The following is a 27,822-nucleotide window of genomic DNA, read 5'->3' as shown; positions in this document are numbered from 1 at the left end:
ATATTTTGATAAAGCAAAAAGAGTCGTGCTTGATATAATTCCGCTAGACTCATGTGGATATTTTAGTGTATAGTCCATTAAAAAAATTTAGTGTAGAGGCGGCCTTTTAGCCTTATAACATTTGCGAATTTTAGGATGAGTGCAGAAAAATAGTTTAATAAAAGAAAAGGAGAATAATTACATTGATAATATATCCGAAAATAACATACTCCATCTGTCCCAAGATAACCGAAACACTTCTTTTGGTACGGTATTTAAGAAATTGGTATTTAAATAAGTTAAATTGGAAAAAGTAAAGTATGAAAGAAAGAAAAGTAGATGAGTGAATAGAATAAAGTATATAGAGATAAGTTTTTGCTCAAAACGGAAATGACTTACTTAGTGGGACATTTCAAAAAAGAATACGACTCGTTTATCTTAGGACGGAGGGAGTATATGAATTGAAAATATTGATATGTTCGAATCGAAATTCCCAAATTGTGTGCTGAAAATATGATGGGCTGGAGTTGCCAATTCCTGCAGACTTTCATTTACAAATGTTCCCATTCTTCTTCTTCTTTTAAGTTCTTGCCTTGCCTAGAATATGAACTGAAGCCTCAATTCTAAAGTTACATTTGACACCATGTCTTGTGCTTCAGTTCCAAATTTATTGGTCAATATAAATGTTTAGATTCTAAATCAAATTTCAACTTCCAAGTACTTGAAAACTTGAATATCCTCAAAACACTTCACATACAAACTGTAACACAAATTATACACACACATTCCATACAATGATACTCCACAACACACACCTAACAGTAAAACACAATATACCAATTACTTAATTTTTACTGAACAAAGTAATTTGTAATTATATTAGAATATTCGAATTTCAAATTCGATTCCATGAAAATTGATATTACAACACTATTTCAATTTCATTATATCCAACATCTAGAAAAGCTGATTTACGTTTTACTTATTAAAATTGTACTCCATCCGTCCAGCAATTGGAGTCCCATTTCTCCATGGCACGGGTTTTAAGAAAGTTGTTGGAGTGTGTAATAAATGGTGTGTGATAGTGGAATTTGGGACCCACCTCAAGTGTGTTAAATTTTTGTCTTCCTTGCACAATTCAATTCAATTCAATTTCTACCAAAAATCGAAATTTGCTGCCAATCAAATATGCTTCCAACAGTTCAAGGCAATTCAATTGCATTTTTGTTTCAATTGCATTAATAACAATGGCATTTCAATTCACTACTGGAGTTTCAATTTGCTACCACAAACACAATTTAAAACTGAATTTAAAATTTACACTCAACATAATCAAAATCCCTTCAAATTTCAACTCATAAAATTGAACCCAGAACTTTCGAAAATGACTCATCAATTTTATCTGTAAATTGAACCCATAACTTCTTCAATTTCAACTCCAAAACCAACAAACCAAACAAAAAAAATCCAAAAGTGGAACCAAAAAAATCGAATCTGTAAATCCCGGCGAGAGTTGAGAGAGAGAAGCGGAGGTCCTCGTAGGCGGCGGACACGTCGCCGCTGATGTCGTCGGTGGCGGCGGTGAAACGGATTGACAACGGCGTGTCCTCGATCTGGACGTCGGCGTCGGAGTGGAAGGGGAGCTCTAACACATTGGGGTGGGTGTAATTGAGAGAGTGGCGAGAAAAATTGGGGTTGGGGTGAGTGTAATTGAGAGAGCGGCGACGGCGATTGGGAGAGGAGGGCGGCGATTGGGAAGGAGGAGGGCGGTGACCGAGAGTGAGGGTGAGAGAATGAGGGTGAGAGAGTGAAATTATATTTGGGTGGGGGTGTTTTTATGGCAATTGTGTAAATTAGTGAGAAGGGGGAGAGTAATTAAATTGTCCAAATATGATAAGTAGAACCGGGACTCTTATTCCCGGACGTCCCAAAACGGAAAAAACGGGACTCCTATTGCTGGACGGAGGGAGTAATTCCAAATTTCCAATACGTAATACATTGCGTCATATTCCACTAAAACCATAGCTTTTTGTTAAAGCTTTAGCGTAGAAGACCCGAATAGAGGTGCCCATGGTTTTCAGTTCCGGTTCCAATTCCAAACCGGAACCATGACAATTTTTACGAATCGGAACCGTCGTATTTGGAACCGTTGGCCGGTTCCGGTTCAAGATTTCACGAACCGAAACCGTCACCGAACTGCCGGTTCCGGAAGGTTCCGAACCACCGGTTAACCGGCGGTTTCACGGTTCCGGCGAGGTATCTGAGGCGTCAGCCGTTGGTAGCTTTTTCAGGCAGTTTTTTGACCGGAACCGGCGTTTTTTTATACCGGAACTAGCAAAAATCAGCGGTTCTGCCGGTTTTACCCCAAAACCGCCGGTTTCGGCCGATTTTCATTTTTTTTTTAATTCTGATTTTGAATTCAAATTGATCCATTTCCCCCCATTTTTGAGATCTCCGACGATCGGGTCTACTAGCTTTTCGAATTGAGTGTCGCCTTTGGGTGGTGGCGCCGTCCGCAGCCTCTTGCATTTTCTCTTCTCACTTCCTACACTGGACATAGCTAAGATTGCGCACATAAAAGAAGGATTGTGAAGGGAATGGTGGTTTGAAAAAGTGAAGAAGGTGAGTGTAGTTCAAAATCGGCTGAATTTAAGTAATGAAACGACTGTATTTATGGTGAGAGAGATGAGAGGGGAATCGATAATGTACTTTTTAAAAATGACCGTTGATAAAAAAAAATCAATTTTAACCGGAACCGGCGGTTTGGATTTGACTATTTGATTTGGATTTATGAGACAAGACAACACTGGTAAAACGTAAAAGCAATCTTATGTATCTATTCTTGGGAACTGATCGGCTATCGAGAGTTTTCAATACTCTCGATAATGGCTAAGGAGATTTTCGCCGTTCCCGCTTCCACCGTTGCCGTTGAGCAAGCTTTTAGTGTCGGCGGTTGTGTCCTAGACGACAAAAGGAGCAATCTCTCCGCCAAAAACAAGGAAGCCACTATGTTACTTGATGATTGGGCAAAGGCGGACATGAGAGCACAAGAGTCAGATTTCGACTTCCGTGTAGAGAGTGATGGTAAAGACTTTTCCACCAATGACGAAGTCGGAAGCGAGGGCGCTCAACAATATCAATGACGGGTGGGAGCGGTGAATGGCGAGCACGGCCAACCAAAAAGGTAAGCAAGGTAAGAAAACTACGTGAGCTTTGATTCCTCAATAAAATTGTGGATACGTGGGCAACTCTAGACCCGAATAAACACTTAAGCATGTGTTTATGTAAACAGTTTTACTACTATTAATCAAAAACAAGTTTAAAACAGAATTGAAAACGTTAAATTAAAAACTAAATACTTTGAAAGTTCGAATCATCACAAATACAAGGAACAATGAAAAATTATTATTAATTCTCTTGAAGAAATTTGATTATATCATATGATAGGTAAGACCTCACTAGCATACATAGATAAAAAAATTTATTAGTACACAACACTACAAAAAACACACAAACAATCTTGCCATGTAGTATTTACAAAGCCTCATTATAATTTATGAGCCCTCCATTTGAAAAAACTAACCCTCATCTTATCAACATGTCACGGATATTGAATGACATCATAAACATACACAACAACAACACGAGACCAGAAGATAAAACCCCGTTTGCAACGACCACCGCATCGCCTCACCTAGCAACAACAGCCCTCGGAGAGAGTCCATTCTCCTCAGACACATCAAAGAAGAGATCATCGCTCTTCGACAATGCATACACTATGTCCACCATGCTCGGCCTCCTCGCAGGATCCTTATGCAGGCAAGCTACCGCCACGGCCATCACACTCAACACACTATCCGTCGAGCACGACTCTCTCAGAAGGCACTCATCCATCCACTCCCTAAGCTTCCTCAACTTCCTCTCCTCTTTGCCATCCATAACTCCACTAGCACTCGCCCACAGAACATTCCCTTGCTCATCCCGGGCCTCCCTCCCCGAGATGAGCTCGAGCAGCACTACTCCAAAGGAGAACACGTCCATCTTGGTGGAGACAACGCCATCAGCAAGGTACTCAGGGGCAATGTACCCCTGTGTGCCCACAATATGCATTGTTATGGCATTACACCCCGATTTTGCAAGCCCGAAGTTGGCGATCTTGGCCCTCATGTTCGAGTCCAAGAGGATGTTGCTGCTCTTTATGTCCTTGTGCACAACTTTAGGCCTTGTGTGCTCGTGGATGTATTGAAGGCCGTTTGCTACATCAATGGCGATCCTCAGCCTTGTTTTCCAACTCAACTTCTCAGCTTTGTTTTCATGGAGCCACGAGTGGAGAGAGCCGTTTTCGGCGTATTCGTACACTAAGTAGCAGTTTCCTTCCCCTTGATCTATGCAGAACCCTTCTAGCCTCACTAGGTTCCCATGGTTCACCTGCAATTCAAGAATTCAAACTTTTCTTAGTAGGGACAAACTACAAAAGGTAATCTATTGATCAAGACTTCAATTTTTTAGGATTGATTCAATCATGACATATGAACAACCAATCATCTTGCTTGGACCCCCTTATTCCATCTTGAATGGAATATTCCAACGGATATGATTTTTTAATCAAGAAAAATAATCAAAATGCGTTTGCCGTTATTATGCTTCTAAAAATTAAAAGAACATGTCCTCCTTGAACAAAAACAAATAACAATAAGCCAACTTGCATAAACAACTGTAAAAATTCATGTGATTCTAAACAAGACTAAGACGTATCACATCACCAGAGCACTACTAATTCATTGATTCATTCAAATTACTTGTCTTCCTTCTGCATCAATTCTTCATATTCACTATGCGAACTTAATCCAATTTTAATAAGTGGTTAAACTGAAAACAAAGCTGCACAGATATTAAACAAGAATCAAATTCAACTATTTTTTTTTACCTTCTGCAAGATCTTGAGTTCTTCATAGGCATTCCACTTCATTTTCTTAATAGCATACCATTCTCCATCAATCTTTCCTTTGTATACCGAGCCTTGAATAATGCACATCTCATCAAATCCATCTGTTGCATCGCTCAACTCCTCGACTTGAAAAACTTTATACTTATCCAAACAGCCAGAAACATCAGCCATCAAACTCACCTTCTCAGCCTTCAACAATGCATCTCCTTTAAACTGCTGCTGCTTCTCCACATCCTTAAACCCTCCCCCTCTCTCTCTATACCACCAAACCGCACACACCAAAATCAGCAGCGCCCCGCACACTCCAAGCCCTACCCCAAGCCCGATCACCGCCCCCTTCCTCTCTCTCTCCGGAGGAGAGAGCGGAGGCACCACAGGCTGCGTCAAATTAGGCAAATTCGAAACCGGCACAAAAACCGTATCATAAGGATTAATGTCAGCGCCGTTAATTTCGGTAATCGACTGCTCCGACGCTCCGAGCTTCGCCGCGACGGCGCTGAGGCTATCGGAGGGTTGAAAAACGTAGGTGATTAAGTAATTAACGCCGCTCCGCCGCTGCGATGAGGTAGGGCACCGGCAGAAAATGGGGAAAACGACGACGTCGCCGACATCGAGCTGCGTGGGGATTAAATTAGGGTTTACGACCTCCACGGATTGGTAAGTTGTGAGATTCTGATAGCTGAGTGTGGAGACTAGGTAGAAAGTATCGCCGCTTCTGATGGTGAAGTTTTGGGGGGAATAGGAGATGGTGATGGAGGTGTTGACGGTGTTGCAGGAGCATTTTATCGGGACGAAGAGAGTCTGGTCGGGGAGGAGGCGCGAGGCGGGGGAAGAGATGTTGCTAGGGCTCGCAATCTCGGGGCGGCTGAGGGAGAAGAGGTCGCCGACGGCGGCGAGGTCGAGAAATCCCGGCGACGCAGCTCTGTAGAAGACGTAGGTGTCGCAGGGGGCGGCGGATTGGTTAGCGGTGCAGTTGTAGCCGATGGTGCTGGGGAGCTGGGCTTGTACGTTGTGCTGGTGGGTGTTGTACCATAGGAGTAGGAGGAGCAATGGAGGGAGATAGAATTTGATTTTCATTGTTGATGAAAATGGGAAGTGATTAGGATTTGTTTTTCTGTTTATTAATTGGTTGTTTAAGTACCTAACCATTTAAATAAGTGAAGTGATTAATGTAAAAGTGGGACTTTTTATCATGGTTGGGTCCCACATTTGTTGAAATCCATAGTCAACTTATTTTTCATAATTTAACAATTTTAGCAGTGTGATAAACTTAGTTAAATGATCAATGAAATATAGTTTCATTTCAACAATAAAAATCTTATTTTCTTTCGGATTCCACATTTCAATAATTTGTTAAACTTTATAAAATTAATACTAGTAACATAAAGTTGGAACTAAATACCCCTTCTGATCATTATGCATCCGCTTTTATTCGATATGATTTTTATAAAATAAAATAAAAGAAAGTGGATTGAAAAAAAAAATAGAGCGTGAATGTTATAATTCTATTATCAAATATGAATAATGCATACTAAGTTACTAGTAAAATTTGATATGTTAACAAAAACATAAAAAAACTTAGACTCGAATATACATCCACTCACATCGGCTGCTTACACTAAAGTCGAGAAATCATAGCCCCACTATGACTCTACTATTGAATTGATCATGAAAATTTCTCCACTTCAGTTGATTACCTTCTAGATTAACTCTATCAAACACGGCTACCCTATATAAGAATATTCTACGCAGAAACAATAATTTATGTATATTTATAGTTTTTTTTCCTTGTTTGATGACAATTTTTGTGAGAATTGATTTTGATAAGATGATCTCACGCAATACTTCTTCTCTTTTGGAATACATGCATTTATTGAAACAGAATTCGTAGATGCCACCTATAGTTTTGAAATTTACAAGATATTTTAGTGGTAGTTTGCTTTAAAAACTCTTAGCTCTATTGTGATTTAAAGATAAATATAAGTATAAAATAACAATATAATTTTGAAGATTTAATTTAAAATATTGATGTCAAATGTTCGGCTATGCCACTAATAGAGGGGACACATGAACGTTATCCCGTGACAGAAACGTATGCATTAGGGCACCCGCAACGCTGTGCCGTTGCGGTTCCTATGCCGTTCCGGCGGAACGGTTCCGCGGCGGCACGCGTTGCGGGGTGCGTTCTGTCGCCGTTCCGTGCCGTCGCCATTCCTATGCCGTGCCGCGTTCCGTTCCGCCACGCGCCGAGGCGACGTGGCGGCCTCCCATTCGACGCGTGAAGCCCACTCGCTGCCCCGCGAGTGGGCTTCGTCTGGTGACGCAATAATTCATTTTTTTTTAAATTCGAATTTAATAAAAAAAATTTTTTTGCAACGGTAATGAGACCGTTTTTTTATATCCGTTTTTTATTTTTTATTTTTATTTTATTTATTCACTCTATAAATACTCCTATTTCATACTCATTTCAATCACAAACACACATCTATTCCTCTCTATTTCCACCCCAATTTTCATCTCAAATCAACTATATTTTCCTTCTCCCAAATTTAATCAAACTAATGGATCCTTATGAACAAATGCGTCAAATATTGGAACAATCACTTGAAAAAGATCGACGACGGGAGGCGGAAGAAGCCGCGCCGCCCCAACGACGCTCCCGTACGTACATCCATCGTAACCGGGAGGAAGCCGCCGCAAGGTTAGTACGCGACTACTTCTGCGATAACCCGGTTTGGGGAGATACGTACTTCCGTCGCCGTTTCCGCATGGGGAAACCGTTATTTCTCCACATCGCGAATACTTTGCCAGCCCGGGAAGAGTTCTTTTAGGAAGGGTTCGACGCGGTCGGCCGTCCCAGCCACACGACGCTGCAGAAATGTACTGCAGCAATCCGCCAGCTTGCGACTGGACAAACGGCCGACATGTTCGACGAATATCTCCACATCGGAGACAGCACTGGGCGAATGTGCTTGCTCAAATTCTGCCAAGGCGTCCGGGCAGCCTTCACCGACGAATTTCTCCGAAGGCCAAGCACGACCGATTGTCAGTTCCTGCTCAACCTTCACGAAACAGTGCACAGATTCCCCGGGATGCTCGGCAGCGTCGATTGCATGCACTGGCAATGGAAGAATTGCCCGGTGGCGTGGAAGGGGTCCTACACGAGCGGCCACAAAGGCACCCACCCAACCGTTATACTTGAGGCCGTTGCCGACTACCGCCTTTGGATCTGGCACGCGTACTTCGGGGTCCCCGGGTCGAACAACGACGTAAACGTGCTCCACCAGTCCGACCTCTTGACCGAAGTTTTGGATGGTAAAGCGCCGGCCATCAACTTCGTCGCCAACAACCGGCTTTATAAAATGGGGTACTATCTCGCCGATGGCATCTACCCGAAGTGGCCTACCTTCGTGAAGACGTGCAGTGGGTCTGCGAACCCAAAGCAGACTCTTTTTGCGCAGAAGCAGGAGGCTGCTCGCAAGGATGTGGAGAGGACGTTCGGGGTTCTCCAAGCGCGCTTCAACATCATCAAAGCCCCGGCTCGTACGTGGTTCATGGAAAACATGGTCGACATCATGTATACGTGCATAATCTTGCACAACATGATTGTCCAAGACGAAGGACCCGAGGCGGGAAATTGGTTCGACGACGAATCCCCCGGAAGCTCAACCGCAAGTAGTCCGCCTCGAAGTGGAGCGCATCCGTCTATACAAGAACGGTTATCCATTCGTGCAAGGACACGCGACTCTAGTGCCCACACCCAACTCCAACATGATCTAATTGAGCACATTTGGGCAAATTTTGGCGGATGAAATTATTAAAATTGTGTACTTTTATTTTTTTAGGATTTTAATTGTGTGCTTTTTATTTTTTTAAGTTTAAGTTGTAATTTTTTTTAATGTTGTGTGTTTTTTAATAAAGTGTGTGTTTTTTAAAGTGTGTTTATTTAAATTGAATTGGGTTGGAAATAAAAAAAAATGAAATTGAATGAATAGTAATTTAAGGAACGGTTAAGGAACAGAGGGTTGCAGGTTCCGTTCCTTAGTTAAGGAATGGAGTAAAAAAGTACAGTGAGGCCCTCAAATAGTGGTTTAAGGAACGGTATAGGAACGGTATAGGAACAGCGTTGTGGATGGCCTTAGAAATTTCGAATGGAAAAAGACAAGATTGGTATCAAATTTCCAAGGCTGGCTGATTTTGGCGTATTCACAAGGCAATCCAATCATTAAATTTCCAAATATCTTTTTGTAAAGACAGCCGCCTGTTCACATGAACAAACTAAAATCACCATAAACTACTAGTACTAACAAGCAAGAGACATTAATATATTCAGATTCATTCATTCATTCATTCATTCATCAAGCTTCATGTAAGACAACATAGATATAAACAGGATTGTTCAATGTCTTAATTTCTTGATGTTTCTTCAAGTAATTGGGCGGCTTTATCGACCAAAAAAGAGGAAAGCAATAACGAGAGTGTGGGTGGCGAGGGGGATGAATAGAGGTTTTATGTACCTATTGGATATACAAGTTTCCTACCACAAGCTTATTATCTCTTTGTGATGTTATCTTTCTTTACTGTGAAGTCCCATAGGTCCCCGTATTTCTCGTTGAAATCCCATATGTCCATGGTGTTGTAATCGGATATCAGCTTGTCGCGAGCTCCTCTCTCCATGTTGTATATTTGGGGCTCGAAGTTGTGTGGCTCACTAGGTTTGTCCATCTCGATAATGCAAAATACTACAGTGAATACAGCTGCACCGATGTAGAGGTACTCCCCCTGCGAGTTTAGTGTGAACGAAGCACTTATCAGAACAGGACGGAGAAACATTTGAACAAAAAAATTGTGATACGTAGGTAGCATAAATGTTGTCTGTGATATTGTTTACCGGAACATTAAAGTACATCCCAGCAGCAATAGCAGGAAGAAATAGCCATGAAATAAGACCTGAGTCATATAGAAACAATTAGGAATCTCATTGTTACATATTTGTTGTAACATGGATATTGATTAGTATATTCATTTGATACCTTGGAATCCTGTAGGAGGATCCATTGATGCATAATCTTCAGCGATCGATCCCCAAAAAGAGCCTGAAACAATCAAAGTTAAAAGATAAAGATGGTTTTCAACATGAATCATGCTTTATCTTTGCATTTCAAACAACAATAAAGTAGAGAACGACGAAGAACATGACTAATTTTAGCTACAAATGGCACTTTCATCAAAGACCAATTGCCTATTGCCTAATACAACTCAAGAACTTGAGCAAACATAGCAATATCTAGATGCATATTTTGCTAATAAGAAGAGGCATTAAAACAGCATAAGGTCCGTGGCCAGCTCTCATATCAACAACTTTGTTGTTTACATCATGCATAACTACCACAGATAAAGCCCAAAAAAAATATAATTCACATAGTTCATGTTGGACAGGTTGCCATTTGGGTGAACAAAACAAGCCACGCGAACTCAAAAAAACACCATAAACAACGAGTATCAGAGCTCCTCCGCAAACAAAAAACCACATAGCGCAATAAGTGCTCTTTCATTTCCCCCCTTTCCTTTGTCACAATTTGCAATCTTATCAACACATGTGCCCCCGAATTAGCCAATTCTTCAGATTCATTCGTATTATTTGCAAATATTATTGAGTTAGAGGTCAGAACGAGCTTCATCATGTTAACAGTAATGATGATAGTTGTTTGTTTTCTTCTAAAATATGACGAGCTCTTTTGGCATTTCATTAATTCCATTATACGAAAAAACTAGCATTGACCTATAGCTTACGAGTCAAGGAACTACCGATAATAAGGGCATAAACACAAGGATTACTTAAGACGATGCTTGTTCTAGCCAAAAACAAGCTAACTAATTACACTCAACATCATGAAATGCTAAGCCTCTTTGCAACTTGTGAATAGTTAGGTTAAAAATGACTTCAAAATGTGCCAAGACCAAATATCTTAGTATGTAAAAATGACTGCAAAATGTGATTTCTCATCACAATATCTATCAGTTCCTTGTTTCCAGAATTGCAATTTGTGCATAATTAACGATACAACTTAAAACTCCTTAAGTTAAAACAGGAACATAAAACAAACTCATAGTGATGCAGAAGAAAATGTGAAATTAAACGCAACCTCTATCATCACTCTCAAAGAATGTGTGATGGCCATCATACTTCCCGTATACATAATCCTCCTGCAATCAATCAACCAACCAGCAAAAAAAGCAAAATCGGAACAAAATCGTTAAAACTCAAAATCAACGGCAAACAAATTCGATTATTGTAAGTTACTCTAAACAATTCAAATACCTCTAGAATTCCGGGGGTTGCCCAGCGGTCCCTGGGATCTTCATTGAGATCGGGCTCCACTTGCGACATCCCGGCCCGCAATTTCGTTGAATTTGCACCTAGTTTCAGCAAAATCGAGTGTGCGTTTCCATTAATGAGGTCCCTGGGCTTGGGTGGTTCAGATCTTTCGCGGGAAGGTTTGGGGATTGAATTAGAGAGAAGCACTGAGAGTGTTGATGTACCCGCCATTTGCGAAGCTTTGATTTTTGTTTCAGTTTTCCTTTTTTTTGATTATCCAAACGGTCGTGTGGATAACTGAATTTCTAGTTTTTGCCACGTGTGTTGCATTTGGTGGTTCCACTGGAAACTCTTTTATACTTCCAATCACTTAGTGAATAGAGATAAAAAAAAACATATTATTTCAAATAAAATCATATCTTAAAAGAGTAAACTGACTTCTAAACATTATCATCTTATATTGAATGATCAAAATTAATATATGAGCACCATTTTATCAAAAGCATGAAGACCTCATCTGAAGCGAAGCTTGTATGATCATAACTAACTTCTAAATATCATGATATATATATAGTTTGACAAAATATTGTTTTATTAAAGTAAATATAGCAAGAAGCATGAAAGTCAATAATTGAATAAATTATTGGTATTATTATTTTGTGTAAATTAAATAAAAACTAAAATTTATTTTTATTACTATCATTCATTATTAAAAGAAGGAAGTGAATAAATGGGAGCAATCAATTGTTAACTCATCATTTATTTAAATTTCAAAAGATTAGAAAACTACTAAAGTTAAGGTTTTAGATCAAAATGTCAATATAGTGTATTAAATATATTAATAAGATTCAATGAATATGTCAACATAATTTAGCATTGACATATTATGATAGCTATATTGACATAAAACTGTTACTTGAAACATATAAAAATTCAAAAAAAAAAAATCAAATTTTGACATCGGAACATATGTAAATGAGAATTTGTTAGAATCCTTATAAAATTATTTTTAATTTGATATATGTTATGTAAAAAAATAATTTAAATTGAGATAGTTATACTCATTTAAAGTTTTGAGATATTTTTTAAAAGTTAGTTATAACTAATTTTTTTGTTAATTGACATTAATACCCTTAATTGACTATTTTGTACACTGAATTGATATCCGTGACTAAATGATCTTGTGCGTTAATTTAATGATCAAATACATATCATTTAGTTGTAGCTAGCAATTAAGAATTAGTTAGCAATATAACATACCCGTAGGGGGTGTGTCTAACTATTTAACTCTGCTAACTCATCAACGCATTGTATTAAAAATGTAAACGATGACATTAAAATATCAACACATAATTTTGCTGAACTTCAATATACTGTGTAGATATTATATGTTGATATTTTAATATCACCGTGTTAATATTTTTAATACACTGCATTGATGAGTTAGTAGAATTAACAATTCAAATAGTTAGTAATATAATCCATCTTTCTAACTAATTTATAGATTTAATAATGATAAATGTGGATGTATTAGTAAAACAAAATAGCTTAAAATAATCGATTCCTGCCCTGCGCAAAGAATCTAGCGAATAAGAGAGAAGATAAATTAAAAAATTTAAAAAGCCAAAAAAAAAGCAATGGTGAAGATGATAACGAATCTGAGACTACATCTCACTACATCACTAACAAATCCACAATCATCCTTCAATTTCAACTCCCATTTCTCACACTCTTTCTTCTCCAAACCTAAACAATTGTCCTCGTCTACACCCTCTCTCTCCCCCTCAACCAGGTACTCCCTAACTCCACTCAATTAGATTGCTTATTACGTATTTGAATGGCTTAGTTTTCATTTCGCGAATTCGCTATGCAACAGTTAACCACTTTGTATATGACGCTGAACTCTGTTTCTTCTCGATTTCTGTTTTATTAAATTGTAAGCAATAGAGCTTCGTGTTTATGTGTTAGTATTATTCTGCGGCAATTCATCGGATCTTCGTCCGCCGTCGCCTCTGCCTCTGCCTCCGTTAAATTGCAGTCCTTGTTGTCATTGGTTAGTTTTTGTAGCTGGGAAGCTTGATCGTGATTATGCAATTATGTTTCTTTTCCCTAGTTGAAATGTTCATTTGAGAATTGTTTCATACATTTGGCATGCTATGGGCAGGGACGGAACCAGAACTTGAAATAAGCCGGTGCTGAAATGTAACGATAAATACGGTAGGACGCGCGATTCTCTTAGAATCTCCAATAGCGGCTCAGTTGCCTTTTCTAGTGGTCTTTAGTGGTGTATCTAGGATTTTTTATTTGCAAATTCTAAGAAAATATTAGTATACACAAGTATACTAATATCTTCATATATTATAGTATATCTTGATATCCTAAGAGTTCGCAAATTGAGTTGTTAAAATATTAATTTGACCTAAATATGGCACTCCAACCATCTGCGATTACTTATCCTACTTTGACTCGTTTCAAATATTAAAAATGTAAATTCATAATGGTACTTCCTTCGTCCGTCATTAGAAGTCTCGGTTTACTATTTTAGTTCGGCCGTTATTAGGAGTCTTAGTTCACTTTTAATATAAATAAGTAACGGAAGGAATAGAAAAAAGTAGTAGATAATGCATCGTTTTATATATTAATTTTATAATAAAGTATGAGTGTATTATAGGTTTATTGGTTATCAGTAAATCAATATGTATGGGCATAAAAATCGAAAATAAACATGAGACAAATAATTATTTTTATTAGTAGTAATTGATTCTTTAAACAATTTTAGAGATAGGAGTAGTAATATATTCTTAAATTAATAATCACCCTAATAAAGAAATGAAATTACCTACTACTCTTAATCACATAAATCAATAAAGGGAAATAAAAGTTGGCTCTCTCCCCTATGCATCGAGTAATTACAAATTTACAAGTCATTTCTATTCCTCTCTCCTCTGCCCCTGCCTCTCTTTCCCATCTTCTTCCTCCATACACGTCTCTGTAAAAAACCCAAATACACTGTAGGTGACTCTGGGAGGAAAGCAACGGCCAAGCGGGGACTCTGGGAGGAAAACAACGGCCAAGCCCCCGCTGGAGCGGTGGCTTGGCCTATGCTATCTCCGTCCCTGGCTATGGGTTTTAATTCAAATTGCTCTCAATTTCAAGGTTTTTGTTATGGGATTTGGAAAGAAAAAAACGAGCTTCATATGGATATACTTCGTTTTGTTCCTGTGGAAATTAATTTCAATTTTTGATTTTGATGAATAGGAAATCAAGGTTTCTATGTTAAATGATTGTACTCATGAAACAGTTACATGTGGATTGAAATTTTGTAGATTGATAGTAGATTTTACTTTGCTTATCAGATGGTGACATTTTACTTGTTCATTGAGAAATGCTCCACACTTCATATTTTATGTCCAATTTGTAATCTTGATTTGCATGTGCTGCAACTAGAGGTTTGTCAATTCGATCGGCAATGGACAATGCTGGTGGAATCCTCACAAAAGAAGTGCCAGTAGGCTTAGATGCAGCCGCTCAAGAAGAATTTGCTTCTTTGTCTGTGTTACTTCAAGAATTTTCGAAAATCTCCACCATCGATAAAGCATGGACCGTCAAACCTCAGAATGGTATGATTGCTTCTGTTTCGTCCCATGCTATTGCCTTCTGCCTGTTAGTATTCACATATGCCCAAGTTTACTTCGTCATTGAGTTTGACTTCAACTATTTGTTCATAAAATATGTTGCAGAAGATTCTACCAGTGCAATGTTTTTAATAGGTCAACCAGATCTTTTGTCCAACAAGAGGAGAAAGTCAATACTGACCAGTCATATATCGCAAAAGACTGACAGTTCTGTGAGTTTTCGCTGGGCCCCATTCCCTGTTGAAATGACCGGTGTGTCTGCAATGGTTCCCTCTCCGTCAGGATCAAAGCTTCTTGTTGTGCGAAATTCTGAAGGCGACTCTCCAACCCACTTTGAAATATGGGGTGCATCTGAACTTAAGAAGGACTTTGCTATTCCACGCAAAATTCACGGATCAGTATATACCGATGGATGGTAAACAAGCACTATAGAACAATTTCACTATAATGTATTCTGTCTGAGAAAATGTGGAATAACTATTGGAGGGTAAGAGGGTTCACAGTCATTATTCTAGCATCCTATACTAATAGTAGGAAAAAAAATGTTTTTAGCTTACCTCAGCAGTCAGTAATGTTGAGTTTTATAATCTAAGAGGGGAAACGGAAGCTCCATGATCTATCCTGATTGGCTGATTCTACCTTCCTTTCTGTTCTTAGTTTAATTTCTTGAGTTATGGTTGCAGGTTCGAGGGTATTTCATGGAACTCAGATGAAACTGCCATAGCTTATGCTGCTGAGGAACAAGACCTCCCTAAACCAACATTTAATGCTTTTGGGTTCAAAAAGGAGGCTTCTACGGACAATGATTGTGGTAGCTGGAAGGGTCAAGGTGATTGGGAAGAAGACTGGGGAGAAACTTACTCTGGGAAAAGACAGCCGGCACTTTTTGTTATTGATGTTAACAGGTTTACATTGTTAATTATGTTTTCTAATGCTTGAGAAGCTGACTGATTCAGAACCAAAACTGAAAGCAAATATTCTGCAGTGGAGAGGTTCATGGTGTCGCTGGAGTCGGGAGGGAGTTAAGTGTTGGGCAAGTTGTATGGGCTCCATCAGTTGATGGCCAGCAGTATCTCGTCTTTGTTGGGTGGCCTTCAGATACGAGGAAGTTGGGTATCAAATACTGTTATAATAGGCCTTGCGCCCTGTATGCAGTCAAAGCTCCTTCCTTTAAATCAGACACCGGTGTAACCAGGTAGCTAAAATTATAATACTACTACTAGTTTATTTAACTGAAGCCATTCTTTTTCATCTTACATTATGAAAACTTCAATTCTCTTCGCTTGGCTTGGCATAAACCTGCTTGGCACGCTCATTTGGTTTATTTCTGTTATTTTCAGAAGTGATGCAACTGAAGATTCACTGATAATTAAACTTACCCAGAGCATAAGTAGCGCATTTTTTCCCCGTTTCAGGTTTGTCGGCTGATAAGTACATTACTGATATTTTAAATGTGTCATCTAGGCTCAATGTTCCTTAGTTTGCGAAACATCCTATAGAGAAGTCATTTCTTAATAATTGCTTTCTATTTTTCAGTCCAGATGGGAAATCCCTTGTGTTTTTGTCGGCAAGATCTTCTGTTGATTCTGGGGCACACTCGGCCACTGAATCACTTCACCAGATTGAGTGGCCTTTGCATGGGAAACTCGATCCTTCGAAAATTACAGAAGTGGTATGCTCATGTTCTATTAATGTCAAGTAACAGAAAGAATAAGCGAAGTAATATGAATCTCATTGAATTTCAAATGTGTTGATATATGTTCCTGTGGTTGATTAGAATATTCTTGTATCCATTATCATTATGTCATGTTCATGGGAGGAAACTCTTGCATTGTAATAAAACTGTAAAATATTAAATTGCTGGAATACAGAAAATCAAATATTGCTTGTGTTGAAGTCTTCATTTCGGGATCAATAAGGAAATTTGGAGGCAGGAAATTTTGCTTGAATGCCACCATAAACTCATTATTCTAAAGGAATTTAAATGGCTTGGATGAAGTTGAATGAGCAGATTCAGTTAAAAACATCAACCGAGTAGACGTTGCGGAAATCATGTGTATTATGATCTGCTCCCCCAACTTTATTCTTTGCCTATTCTTTGTTATCTTTAGGTTTCTGTTGTCATGTGTCCTGAGGATGGCTGCTTTCCTGGGCTTTATTGCTCTAAGTTACTCGATCAGCCGTGGCTTTCTGATGGTCAAACAATGGTTTTATCTTCTATTTGGGGTAGTGTTCAAACAATACTTTCAGTGAATGTATTAAGGTAACTCAAGAATTATGATGAATAGTCAATATAAAATACCTAATAATCTCCCTTCTCTGGGATAAAAATAATGCCTTTTTGTGCTTTACAGTGGACAAGTATCACGAATCAGCCCTAATAATTCAAAGTCTTCGTGGGACATCCTTGCCATAGATGCTGACAATATTATTGCTGGTACGACAAAATACTGTATATCTGAAGCAGGCTATGCATGTTCTGATTTAATCACACAAATGATCTTTTATTTTTCCTGTGTTCAAGTATGCAGCAGTCCTGTAAGTATTCCTCAAATTAAGTATGGGAGTTTGGTTGGAAAGATATCCACTAATGCAAAATGGAGTTGGTCAGATGTTTCAAGCCCGCTTACCACATGCTCTGAGAAGGTATCAGATTCATATATATTATACAAATTCAAAGTTCTTTTTTATTTGTTCTTGCTTCTCAAAGTCATGCTTTTCATGCTGAGATCGTTTGCAGGTTTCATCGATGTTGGCATCACAACAATTTGACATCTTGAATATTCCGGTCAGGGATGTCTCTGAGAATCCTACAAAAGGTACGTAATAAGATGTTTGTGTCTGGAGTATTAATTTGGTTGCAGCGAATGGTGAAGATGACTATATATTTTAGCCTGGATAATTTTTCTGATATTGCTTTCTGGTTTATAGTGGATGCTTGTAGCTTTTAGTTGGACACCCAATGCTCATTTAGTCTTTAGTCAGAATGAGCCACCAATGGGTATAGTGAAGTGTAGTTTAAAGCCGCATATTGACCAACTTCTGTCTGTATTCTGGTGCAATGCAACATGATATGTAATTTTAGCATTTACACAGAAAATGAACGAACAGATTTACTATGCATGTTTCTTCTTGTATCCATTTGGAAAAAGTTAAATGCCGACATAGATTCCATCAATATTTTTTTAAGTATATGAGTGATTGATCATGTGTATACAACGTGTCGTGGCTACTTGCTTTTAGGATGCAAGTGGTGTTAGCTTTGAAGTTCATTATGAAAGAGGCTGTATAGCTTTAGACTGTATTAACTGAAATAGTGCAGGGATACCAACAATTACACGTAAATATAAAATGTTTTACTCACTTATTTGTCTCTAGATAGATGATGAAGCTGTCTTACAAATATGAATTAACACAGTCGTGCTACTCTGACTTGTAATGAATGGACGGATTTATGATTTCTAATATTTTAGTGTCAGTTATTGCAATTATTTTGTCTATGAAAGGTAGAGGCCTGTCATTACATTGATTTCGAGATATTCTGAATCATTCATGTCTATGAACTTTCAAATTTGTTCTAGGTGCCTGCAAACCATTTGAAGCTATATATGTATCATCAAAATCTAGCAAGTCTGAATCCCCGGATCCGTTAATTGTTGTCATCCATGGAGGTCCCCACCACTGTTTTATTGGCAAGCTACTCAGAGTCCTTAGCTTTCCTATCCGCACTTGGCTATAGCTTGCTTATTGTGAATTATAGGTACACCCCCTCCCTCTCCCCAAATTTAAATTGAAGTTAAAGCTGCTTCTGGTTTGATTGCTCTCTAATTTAACTGGTGCGTGGTAGGGGTTCTCTGGGATTTGGTGAGGAAGCATTGCAATCTCTTCCAGGACACATCGGGACCCAGGTACTACTATTATTTATTTAGAATCATTAGTCATTCTTCCCCTTAGAAAATTGTTTTTTAGATTTGGTGATATGTGAGAGGCTGCTCCGCGTTCCTGGTGCTCATGCAGGATGTGAATGACGTACTCACTGCAATAGACTATGTTACTGGCAAGGGACTTGCTGATCCATCTAAAATATTTGTCGTTGGTGGTTCTCATGGTGGATTTTTGACTACACATTTGATTGGTCAGGTAGAATGACGCTTCTGCTACTATGTCTTTTAACAACTCAGGTGATAGGTGGTTGTTCTGGGCTACTTGGGTTTATAATCTGCTCCTTGACCAGTACCTAAGATAAAATTAATGCATCCCGACTTCATCTATCTTATTATTTGGAGTTGAGTTACTAAATTTAGAAATTCTTCTCGTCTTTCCAGGCACCAGAAAGGTTCGTTGCAGCAGCTGCTAGGAACCCCGTATGCAACCTTGCTCTAATGGTCGGCACATCTGATATTCCGGATTGGTGTTTCTTTGAGGCTTATGGAAGTTATGGAATACTATATACACTGAATCCCCTTCTGCAGAACACCTGGCTCTTCTTCATAGCAAGTCTCCTATTGCTCATGTCTCAAAGGTATGAATTCTGCGGAGACGTTGAAATTTTGAATTAAGCTAATAGAATAGCTAGTTATCGTAAAATTCAATCTGTTAATTCTATCAATATTTTGGTCCTATTAATTTTCACCTCGGGTAATTCTAGTCTGCACGAACAGTGATGCATCTTGTCACATGTAAATACAGTAGTCGATCTACTTGAAATATTGTCCTCTGCTGAATTCTTAGTTCTTTCCAGGTCAAATCCCCCACGATTTTTCTGCTTGGTGCTAAAGATCTCCGCGTACCAGTATCTAACGGAATACAGGTAAGGCCTCGTGCTATATTCTTGAATTAAAATGAGTATATAAATACATATGCCCACTGTGAAGTTTTCTTACACGTTTTAGTAAAGTTCCAAGTGTGAATATCACGATTTAGCCAAACAAATTGACTGTTTGATGGTCACACTTTTGCGATACATAAAAGCCGTGCCACTGGAAATCTGAGTACAATTTGCATGCAGATTTCAAGTTTTTCTATGACTTTTCTGGTACTGTGTCATCTAATTTGTTCTGATTTTTCGGTCATGTAGTATGCGAGAGCATTGAAGAGAAAGGAGTTCGAAACTAAGGTTATCATCTTCCCCAATGATGTGCACGGCATTGACAAGTAAGGAATCTCTCCCTAATAAAGTGGTCGAAACCATGCTTCGTGTCCTAATAAAACGGCAGTGTTATGAGTCTGATACATCGTTGTTGTTGCAGGCCACAGTCGGACTACGAAAGCTACCTGAATATCAGTGCGTGGTTCAACAAGCATCTCAAATCATAGACAGATTGCATCAAATTCTTCTCCTTATTGTTGGACATTAATATTCATCTCTGTGAAGGGTTTTGTGATCTTCTGTGTTTTTACCAAATAGTAACAGTTTTATGTATCATGTGTTTCAGGGTCATTTTTCGAAGTTACTGAATGCGACATTTTCTCTAATTGCAGTTAGTTTGGGGATCAATTATTTAAGCGTATAGTATGTTTTAAATAATAATAATAATAATAATAATAAATAAATAAATATTAAAAAAAACATATCTCAAATCGTCCTTGTTAATTCAATTTCTATATTGAACTATCAATTGGTAATTAAATGCATTATGAAAATACAATCTTATTCATACTCATACGACTACCAAAATAGAGATTTACCAACGGAATTGATCAGTCGATAAAGCCTGAGAATCCATTGATAAATAGTGTTACTGAGGGATTTCCGACAGAAGCTGCATGTCATCAATAACCTTGTCGCAAAAAGACTTTATTAATGGAAACATTTCGGCGTAAAATTATCGACAGACACCACAGTCAATCAAATCCGAACACCAATATGGGGTGTAAACGACGGTGAGTTAACCGACCACAAGTCCATCGATATTTCCTAGTTTCCGATTCGGGGCATTTTCCGAGGCATCTATCATTAGTTAATCAGAGACCATATTTTTTCTATTTTTTGTTATTCTTGTTGTTTTAACTAAACCATCATATCAATTATAACCGGTAAACAATAACTAACATATGGAAACTATACTGGACATGTCTAAAAATTAATCCTTCAGTCTGGATTCTATGTTTCACTTTGACTCAACCCAAAATTTAAAAAAATGTAAACGAAAACGAGTGGAAAACTTTAACGTATAGAGTGCATGGGTCGATCATATCTTTTTAGAATCGTCAGGGGTGTAACTTGACTGGTGCAGACTGTTGGGACATTATGAATTGTTCCACCTTCTCTTGCATCGCTGCAATTTCATTTTTCCATTTTTGCATGCTCTCATACTTTAATTTCTTGTCCATTTCCTGCTTAAACTCTTGCCATACCTCTTGTTGCAATTCCTCTCGTACTTCCTCTCTCAATTCCTCTCGCATGGAAGCAACCAAGTCAGGACTCTCTGCCGTGAAACGAGCTGCTACCTGCAGAGCTTTGTGACAAGCTCTCAATCCCGAGCATTCTTCTCTTCTTGTAAAGCTTTACTCCAAAACCGTCATCTACACAGCTTTACTCCAAATTTGTCGCTTGCACCCTTACCTAGTTAATAAGAAAATTTTTATGTTAACAAACAGATATACATATCTGTATATATTTATGTTATATAATCAGCAAACAATATTTGCATTCCTTTTATATGTATATCTCCCATCCATAAAAAGTGTGTAGTGCTTCGAATCATTGAATGACACATACAAACAGTTCCTCACCAAGACACTCCCCTTGACCGCCTATGTATCAAAATATAATAAACATATATTGATTTAAATAATCGACTGCATATCTATACACAATACACTTACCATCCGTCGGGATCTCCCTGGAACAGACACCGACTTTCCTAGATGCTTGCATTTACTAGACACCCCTATGTGGTATGTAGAAGGTGCTCCCACTTCAACATCCATAGGAGTTTTGGCAGCTGATGGTTCAATGAATTTTCGCCTTTTTGAGTGTTGGCAGCTGATGATTCAATGATCTTTTCACCTTTCTGAGTGTTGGCAGCTGATGATTCAATGATCTTTTCACCTTTCTGAGTGTTGGCAGCTGACGATTCAATATTTTTTTCGCCTTTTTGAGTGTTGGCAGCTGATGATTCAATTATTTTTTCGCCTTTTGAGTGCTGGCAGCTGACGATTCAATGATTTTTTTCGCCTTGGAACCTCCACAAGTGGTAATCCTTTACGAAACCAAACCTAGAAAGGTGATACCTAACTTCCATTGGATCTGTATAAGCGCTTGTTATCACATTTTTTTACATGGACACCTAATTCTGTGTTTGTCCAGATACGCAGGTTTACTACTTGCAAACCTTGACGAATTCCTCAAAGCCCTCCAAAAACTTTGGATTCCATCCACCCTCGGGAAGGTAACGCCTATACATCCACTGGCGACTCTCACTCATTGTTATAATCCCTAAACGAAAAATGATCGTTTATAAGATCAGACAGAAAATTATCATATTTACATATGTATAGCATTAGAGTAACAATACACAACACACAATAGAACAAAATCGACATTATCTCCACTGCTTCTTCTCAACAACAAGTCGGAGGAGCCACCCCAAACTTAGCCACCAATTTCTAACAGCCTAAGGCATGCACATACAAAAATGAGTGCAGTCATATGCTCCTTCAATAAGAAACACTAAGAGAAAAAGTAAATGATTAAATGTATTGATCCATTATGCAGGATTTTCCATGTGTGATCACATAAGCATGCAGTTTCTTTAGAAAACTAATATCTTACAGATTTCCAGTATTTTGGAAGTAACTAAAAATCCAATAAATCTAAAGAAAGCAGAATTTTACAGCAATAAGGATGACCTATTTGATGCAGTATTAACAGTTCATAGATTTATAAAGCATCTTCTCATTTTTGTCCCATGAAAAGGTGTATATATGCATGACTTTTTTAAATGCAAAATACATAAAGTATTTGTATAATAAAACTCCAAAATTCACAAGCATAGCAAAGTTTCTGCTCTCAAGCAGTCTGCATTCAAATTATCAGAGTTTCTATGTATCAACCACAACAAAAATTCATAATCTAATCGAGTTTCCTTCCAAAACCATCACATTCTAAGAACAGAAATACATGAACAATTAAACTGCATTGAACGAATATAAATCGAAATTTACGTAGACTAGAATTTAGAAATCGGCGTAAAATCGAAAATTGCAGAAATGTACCTAAAATCAACTTTCAATGGAGGCTTTCTGTTCTTCCGGTGGCGGAGCAACCGTCGGGAGGCTGAGGCGGAAGATGGAAATGGAGCGGGGTTGAATTAAAACCATCAAAATACCGGTCGCAAAAATACCGATGGATTTTCCGGCGCCAAATCCGCCGGTAAAATAATTTTTTTTGAAAAAACTTATATACATCCGCCGCGGTAAAAATAATTACCAATTTTTGAAAATTGTCTCCATATCCGTGGTTAGTTTATAAACCATAGTCCGCGGGTGCCGGAAACGATGCCGGTAACTTTATTCGACGGACTATCACCGTCGAGATTAAGTTGTTTAATTTTGTATAAAATTTTGCATAAATCATACAAAAAGTTTCATTAAGTGTTTTAAATAAATGTGCACTCCTTCTTCACTAGTTTTGATCTTTTGGTTCTTTGTATTTTTTTTTAATTTCCTTTGATGTATATAAATCAACTCTTTTGTAGTACAAGACAAAATAAGATAAGATTCTTTCAAGTAAAAAACAAAAGCACCATCAAATAAACAACAAAACAAAAAAAACAAAAAAAAATTATAGGCTATGTGGATAGTGATGAGTGACATTGATTTGTAGCTTCCATCTCCAAAGAAGCAATCTAGAATCGTAGGTGAAGGAAAACAACTGCTCTCATCATCTTTTAGTATACAAGCTAAGATTTGATCCTTTTCCACATTCCTACTGTTTATACCTTTTTAAGAAACTTATTGCATTTGCACAACGAATGTAGCAATTTGGTTAACATTTGCAGAAAGATAGCAGTTGAATCAGCAATGGATCATGATGCTATGTCTAAGTTGCTACAAGAATTCACTACTATTCCTACCATTGATAAAGCATGGACTTTCGAATCCGAGTCTGGTATTGCTGCTTCATGTTTTTTTTGCTCCCTTTGCTTAGATTATTCCTGAAATATTTAGTATTTTTGCTTGTAATGATGTGCAGAAGATGCCTACACTGCAATGTTTTTAATTAGTCAAACAGATCTTTTGTCCAACAACAGGAGAAAGTCGATCCTATCGACTCATATTTCGCGAAAGATTGGCAGCTCTGTAAGTTTTGACTGGGCTCCATTTCCTACAGAGATGACCGGTGTGTCCGCTGTTGTCCCCTCTCCATCCGGATCAAAGCTTCTCCTTGTGCGAAACTTTGAAGGTGAGCACTCTTCAGCTTGCTTTGAAATATGGGGTCCATCTCAACTTAAGGAGTTTCGTGTTCCACGCTCTATTCACGGACCAGTGTATACCGATGGATGGTAAATATACGTTGTTTAACAAGTTTTTGCTGATACCAATAGTTAGTGATGCTAATAACGTGATGAATTTCTACTGTTGTACTTGATCTTAACAATGTCTTCAAATCTCAGAAGAGAGACATCATTAGTTCAATGGAACAAAAAGTTGTTTTTCATTTGCATAAGAATCATTTAATAGTTAATGATAGATGTGAAATTTTTGAGGTGGATAGTCAGTGTATCGTTTCATTGAGATTGTGGAATTTGTTGAATTTGTAGCGTATCATTTCGATCTCTTGTGGTGGCAGGCTCGAGGGAATTTCGTGGAACTCCAACGAGACCTTCATTGCTTATGTTGCCGAGGCACCAGACCTCGCCAAACCAGCATTCAACACTTTTGGTTTAAAAAAAGAAGATCACAATAGCTGGAAGGGTCAAGGTGATTGGGAAGAAGACTGGGGAGAAACATATTCTGGGAAAAAACAGCCAGCCATTTTTGTCATCGATGTTAACAGGTTTTACATAGTTTATCGCACGCTCTAGTGATTGGGAAACAAAATGATTCAGAAAAAAAAACATTCTGCAGTGGAGAGATTTGTGGTGTTGCTGTTACTGGAGCTGGGAGGGAGTTGTGTGTCGGGCAAGTTGTATGGGCTCCCCCACTCGATGGAAAGCAGCAGCAGCATCTTGTCTTTGTTGGGTGGTGGCCTTCGGATACTCGAAAGTTTGGCATCAAATACTGCTATAATAGACCATGTTCTCTCTATGCAGTTGAGGCTCCATCTTTTGAATCAGATTCTATTACAAAAAGGTCAATTTATTAAACTTGAGTGTCCCTTTCTCATCAAAACAAGAATAATACTTATCAGTTTGTTTCTGTTATTATCCTCAGAAGTGATGCAGCTAAAGTTCCACTGATAATCGAACTGACTCACGGCCTAAATAGCGCATTCTTTCCCCGTTTCAGGTTTGTAGGCCAATAACTACATTATACTGATAAGTCAGATATTATACAGATAAGTCTTTGCTTAAAAACTGCTTTCCATATCATCAGTCCAGATGGGAAATCTCTTGTTTTCTTATCAGCAAAAACTAGTGTTGATTCTGGGGCACACTCAGCAACTCAGTCGCTTCACAAGATTGAGTGGCCCTCCAACGGGAAGCTCGGCCCTCTGAAAGTTGCTGATGTGGTATGCTCATTTCCTATTAATGTCATTTAACAGAAAGAATAGGGAGGTGATGTTGTTCTCATTTAGGTACCTGTGATCATGTGTCCCGAAAATGGCTGCTTTCCCGGGCTTTACTGCTCGAGCTTACTCTGCAATCCATGGCTTTCTGATGGCCACACAATGTTTTTATCTTCTGCTTGGGGCAGTGTTCAAACTATACTTTCAGTAAATATATTAAGGTTAGTCATAGCCATCCTGACAATATCAATATGTAATCTTCTTCACAGTAAAAACAATGCCTTTTTATGATCGTTACAGTGGAAATGTATCGCGAATCACCCCTAACGATTCAAGGTCTTCCTGGGATGTCCTAGCTGTAGGAAGTGACAATGTTATTTCTGGTGAGAGAAAATACTAGTATTTCTGAAGCATCCTTGTTCTGATTTATCACATTTTTTTTGTGTGCTCAAGTGTGCAGCAGTCCTGTTAGTATTCCCGAGATCAAGTATGGTAGTTTGGTCGGAAAATGGAGATGGTGGGATGTCTCAAGCCCCATATCCAAATGCTCAGACAAGGTATATTATACTATACTAACTTGTTAATTTCATTCTTTAAGCCATGAATAATCTTGTTTGTCACTGTTTTCAGGTTTCATTGCTGTTAGCATCACAACAATTTGACATATTGAGTATACCAGTGAGGGATGTTTCTGAGAATCTTGCAAAAGGTGCTTAATAAGATGTTTAGATGAATCTATCTTCCAGATATGAATTTTGCTTCTGTGACTCTGGAGTTTTTGTAGCAGGTGCGTGCAAACCATTTGAAGCTATATATGTATCATCGAGGCATAGGAAGTCGTCTGAATCGCCAGATCCATTAGTTGTCTTCCTTCATGGAGGTCCACACACGGTTTCATTGGCAAGCTTCTCCAAGTCTTTGGCTTTCCTATCTTCACTTGGTTATAGCTTGCTTATTGTCAACTACAGGTCTATCTCTCTTTCGCTCTCCCTCATCCTATTAAATTGAGGTTAAATCTAATTTAACTGTGACAGTAGGGGTTCTCTCGGATTTGGCGAGGAAGCGTTGCAATCTCTTCTGGGAAACATTGGATCCCAGGTAGTCATTCTAGTGTTATAAGATTATTTAGTAAATCTATTGATATGCTGCATTCATGGTGCTTACGCAGGATGTGAGAGACGTACTCACTGCATTAGACGCTGTCATTGACAAGGGACTTGCGGATCCATCTAAAATATTCGTCCTTGGTGGTTCGCATGGTGGATTTTTTACTACACACTTGATTGGTCAGGTAGGTGCTTCTTCTTTTAACAACTCAGACCATGGTTTTATTGAGTCGTTCGGGTTTTATTGAGTCGTTCGTCTATACAGGCACCCGAAATGTTTGCTGCAGCAGCAACTAGGAATCCCCTATGCAACATTCCTCTGTTGTTTGGCACATCTGATATTCCCGACTGGTGTTTCGCTGAGGTTTTTGGAGGCGAACGAAGACCTACCTTCACAGAATCCCGGTGTGCAGAACACCTGGCTCTGTTTTATAGCAAGTCTCCTATTGCTCATGTCTCAAAGGTTATACAATGCTAGTTTAGTTAGAAATTCTGCTGCAAAACTCAGTCCATTATCATCTGCTCCTATCATCACCATCTCTGCATCAACTATACCTACTTTTTTCCAGGTTAAAACCCCCACGATTTTTCTACTTGGTGCCCGGGATATCCGCCTGCCAATGTGTAACGGAATACAGGTAAGACCTCGTACCATAAAACACCAAATCTCCAACATGAAGTTGTGTTTACGCGTGTTTTAGTAAAGTTTAATGTTCCTCGAAAGATGATTGTGATTTTATGAACCGAACTATAACACTGTTTTTTCCGGACATTTAGTTTGCACGAGCATTGAGGGAGAGAGGGGTCGAAACCAAGGTTATTGTCTTCCCCAACGATGAACACAGCATTGACAGGTAAGGCGTCGCGCCCTAATAATGTGGTCGGAAACATGCTCCGTGTGCTAAGAAACATGTTCTTGTTTTCGCAGACCACAGTCAGACTATGAAAGCTACCTGAATATTGGTATGTGGTTCAACAAGCATTGCAAATAATAGTTCTCCATTATTGTTGGGACACTATTATTGTTTGTGAAGAGGATTGTTGGGGCATTGTATAATTGTTTGTCTACATTGATATGTGGTTCCACATGTATTGATCAGTTGTATGTATCTCATCTTGTCCATTTCTCTATCGAACTTTCCTCCATTTGTTAAAAAGAT

The 27,822-nt window shown here is 38.5% G+C and overlaps 3 protein-coding genes and 1 pseudogene across 11 annotated transcripts; 2 read left to right on the top strand and 2 right to left on the bottom strand.

Moving 5' to 3' along the window:
* Positions 1–3,362: 3,362 nt before the first annotated feature.
* LOC121777339 (serine/threonine receptor-like kinase NFP) lies at positions 3,363–6,067 on the bottom strand. The gene is made up of 2 exons (XM_042174567.1): positions 4,907–6,067; positions 3,363–4,407 (listed from the first exon to the last, which is right to left on the bottom strand). The coding sequence occupies exons 1-2, from the start codon at positions 6,002–6,004 to the stop codon at positions 3,670–3,672; spliced, it is 1,836 nt and encodes a 611-aa protein (XP_042030501.1). The 5' UTR covers positions 6,005–6,067; the 3' UTR covers positions 3,363–3,669.
* Positions 6,068–9,054: 2,987 nt separating this feature from the next.
* Positions 9,055–11,578, bottom strand: LOC121775761 (photosynthetic NDH subunit of subcomplex B 5, chloroplastic-like). Of its 2 annotated transcripts, XM_042172803.1 has the most exons (6): positions 11,250–11,578; positions 11,074–11,134; positions 9,961–10,023; positions 9,819–9,877; positions 9,445–9,709; positions 9,055–9,188 (listed from the first exon to the last, which is right to left on the bottom strand). In XM_042172803.1, exons 1-5 carry the CDS (start codon positions 11,475–11,477, stop codon positions 9,479–9,481), a joined length of 642 nt encoding a protein of 213 aa, XP_042028737.1. In that variant the 5' UTR covers positions 11,478–11,578; the 3' UTR covers positions 9,055–9,188; positions 9,445–9,478. The 2 variants fall into 2 exon arrangements, with proteins under 2 accessions (XP_042028737.1, XP_042028735.1); XM_042172801.1 differs by lacking the exon at positions 9,055–9,188 and having other exon boundaries at positions 9,254–9,709; positions 11,250–11,575.
* Positions 11,579–12,868: 1,290 nt separating this feature from the next.
* LOC121776019 lies at positions 12,869–20,306 on the top strand (annotated as a pseudogene).
* Positions 20,307–23,667: 3,361 nt separating this feature from the next.
* On the top strand, positions 23,668–27,819 carry LOC121776064 (acylamino-acid-releasing enzyme-like). Of its 8 annotated transcripts, none has more exons than XM_042173190.1 (17): positions 23,668–23,996; positions 24,120–24,390; positions 24,678–24,884; positions 24,956–25,180; positions 25,262–25,336; positions 25,424–25,559; positions 25,626–25,777; positions 25,857–25,939; positions 26,010–26,113; positions 26,187–26,265; positions 26,341–26,524; positions 26,591–26,654; positions 26,725–26,847; positions 26,928–27,125; positions 27,232–27,300; positions 27,440–27,516; positions 27,591–27,819. In XM_042173190.1, exons 1-17 carry the CDS (start codon positions 23,909–23,911, stop codon positions 27,652–27,654), a joined length of 2,199 nt encoding a protein of 732 aa, XP_042029124.1. In that variant the 5' UTR covers positions 23,668–23,908; the 3' UTR covers positions 27,655–27,819. The 8 variants fall into 8 exon arrangements, with proteins under 8 accessions (XP_042029124.1, XP_042029121.1, XP_042029118.1 ...); XM_042173187.1 differs by having other exon boundaries at positions 24,084–24,390; XM_042173184.1 differs by having other exon boundaries at positions 24,081–24,390.
* The last annotated feature ends 3 nt before the right edge of the window (positions 27,820–27,822 follow it).

This window comes from Salvia splendens, chromosome 18 (assembly GCF_004379255.2).
Source record: "Salvia splendens isolate huo1 chromosome 18, SspV2, whole genome shotgun sequence".
Lineage (NCBI taxonomy): Eukaryota > Viridiplantae > Streptophyta > Magnoliopsida > Lamiales > Lamiaceae > Salvia > Salvia splendens.
The sequence above is the reverse complement of the archived record's forward strand: the minus strand, read 5'-3'. Positions and strand labels throughout refer to the sequence as shown.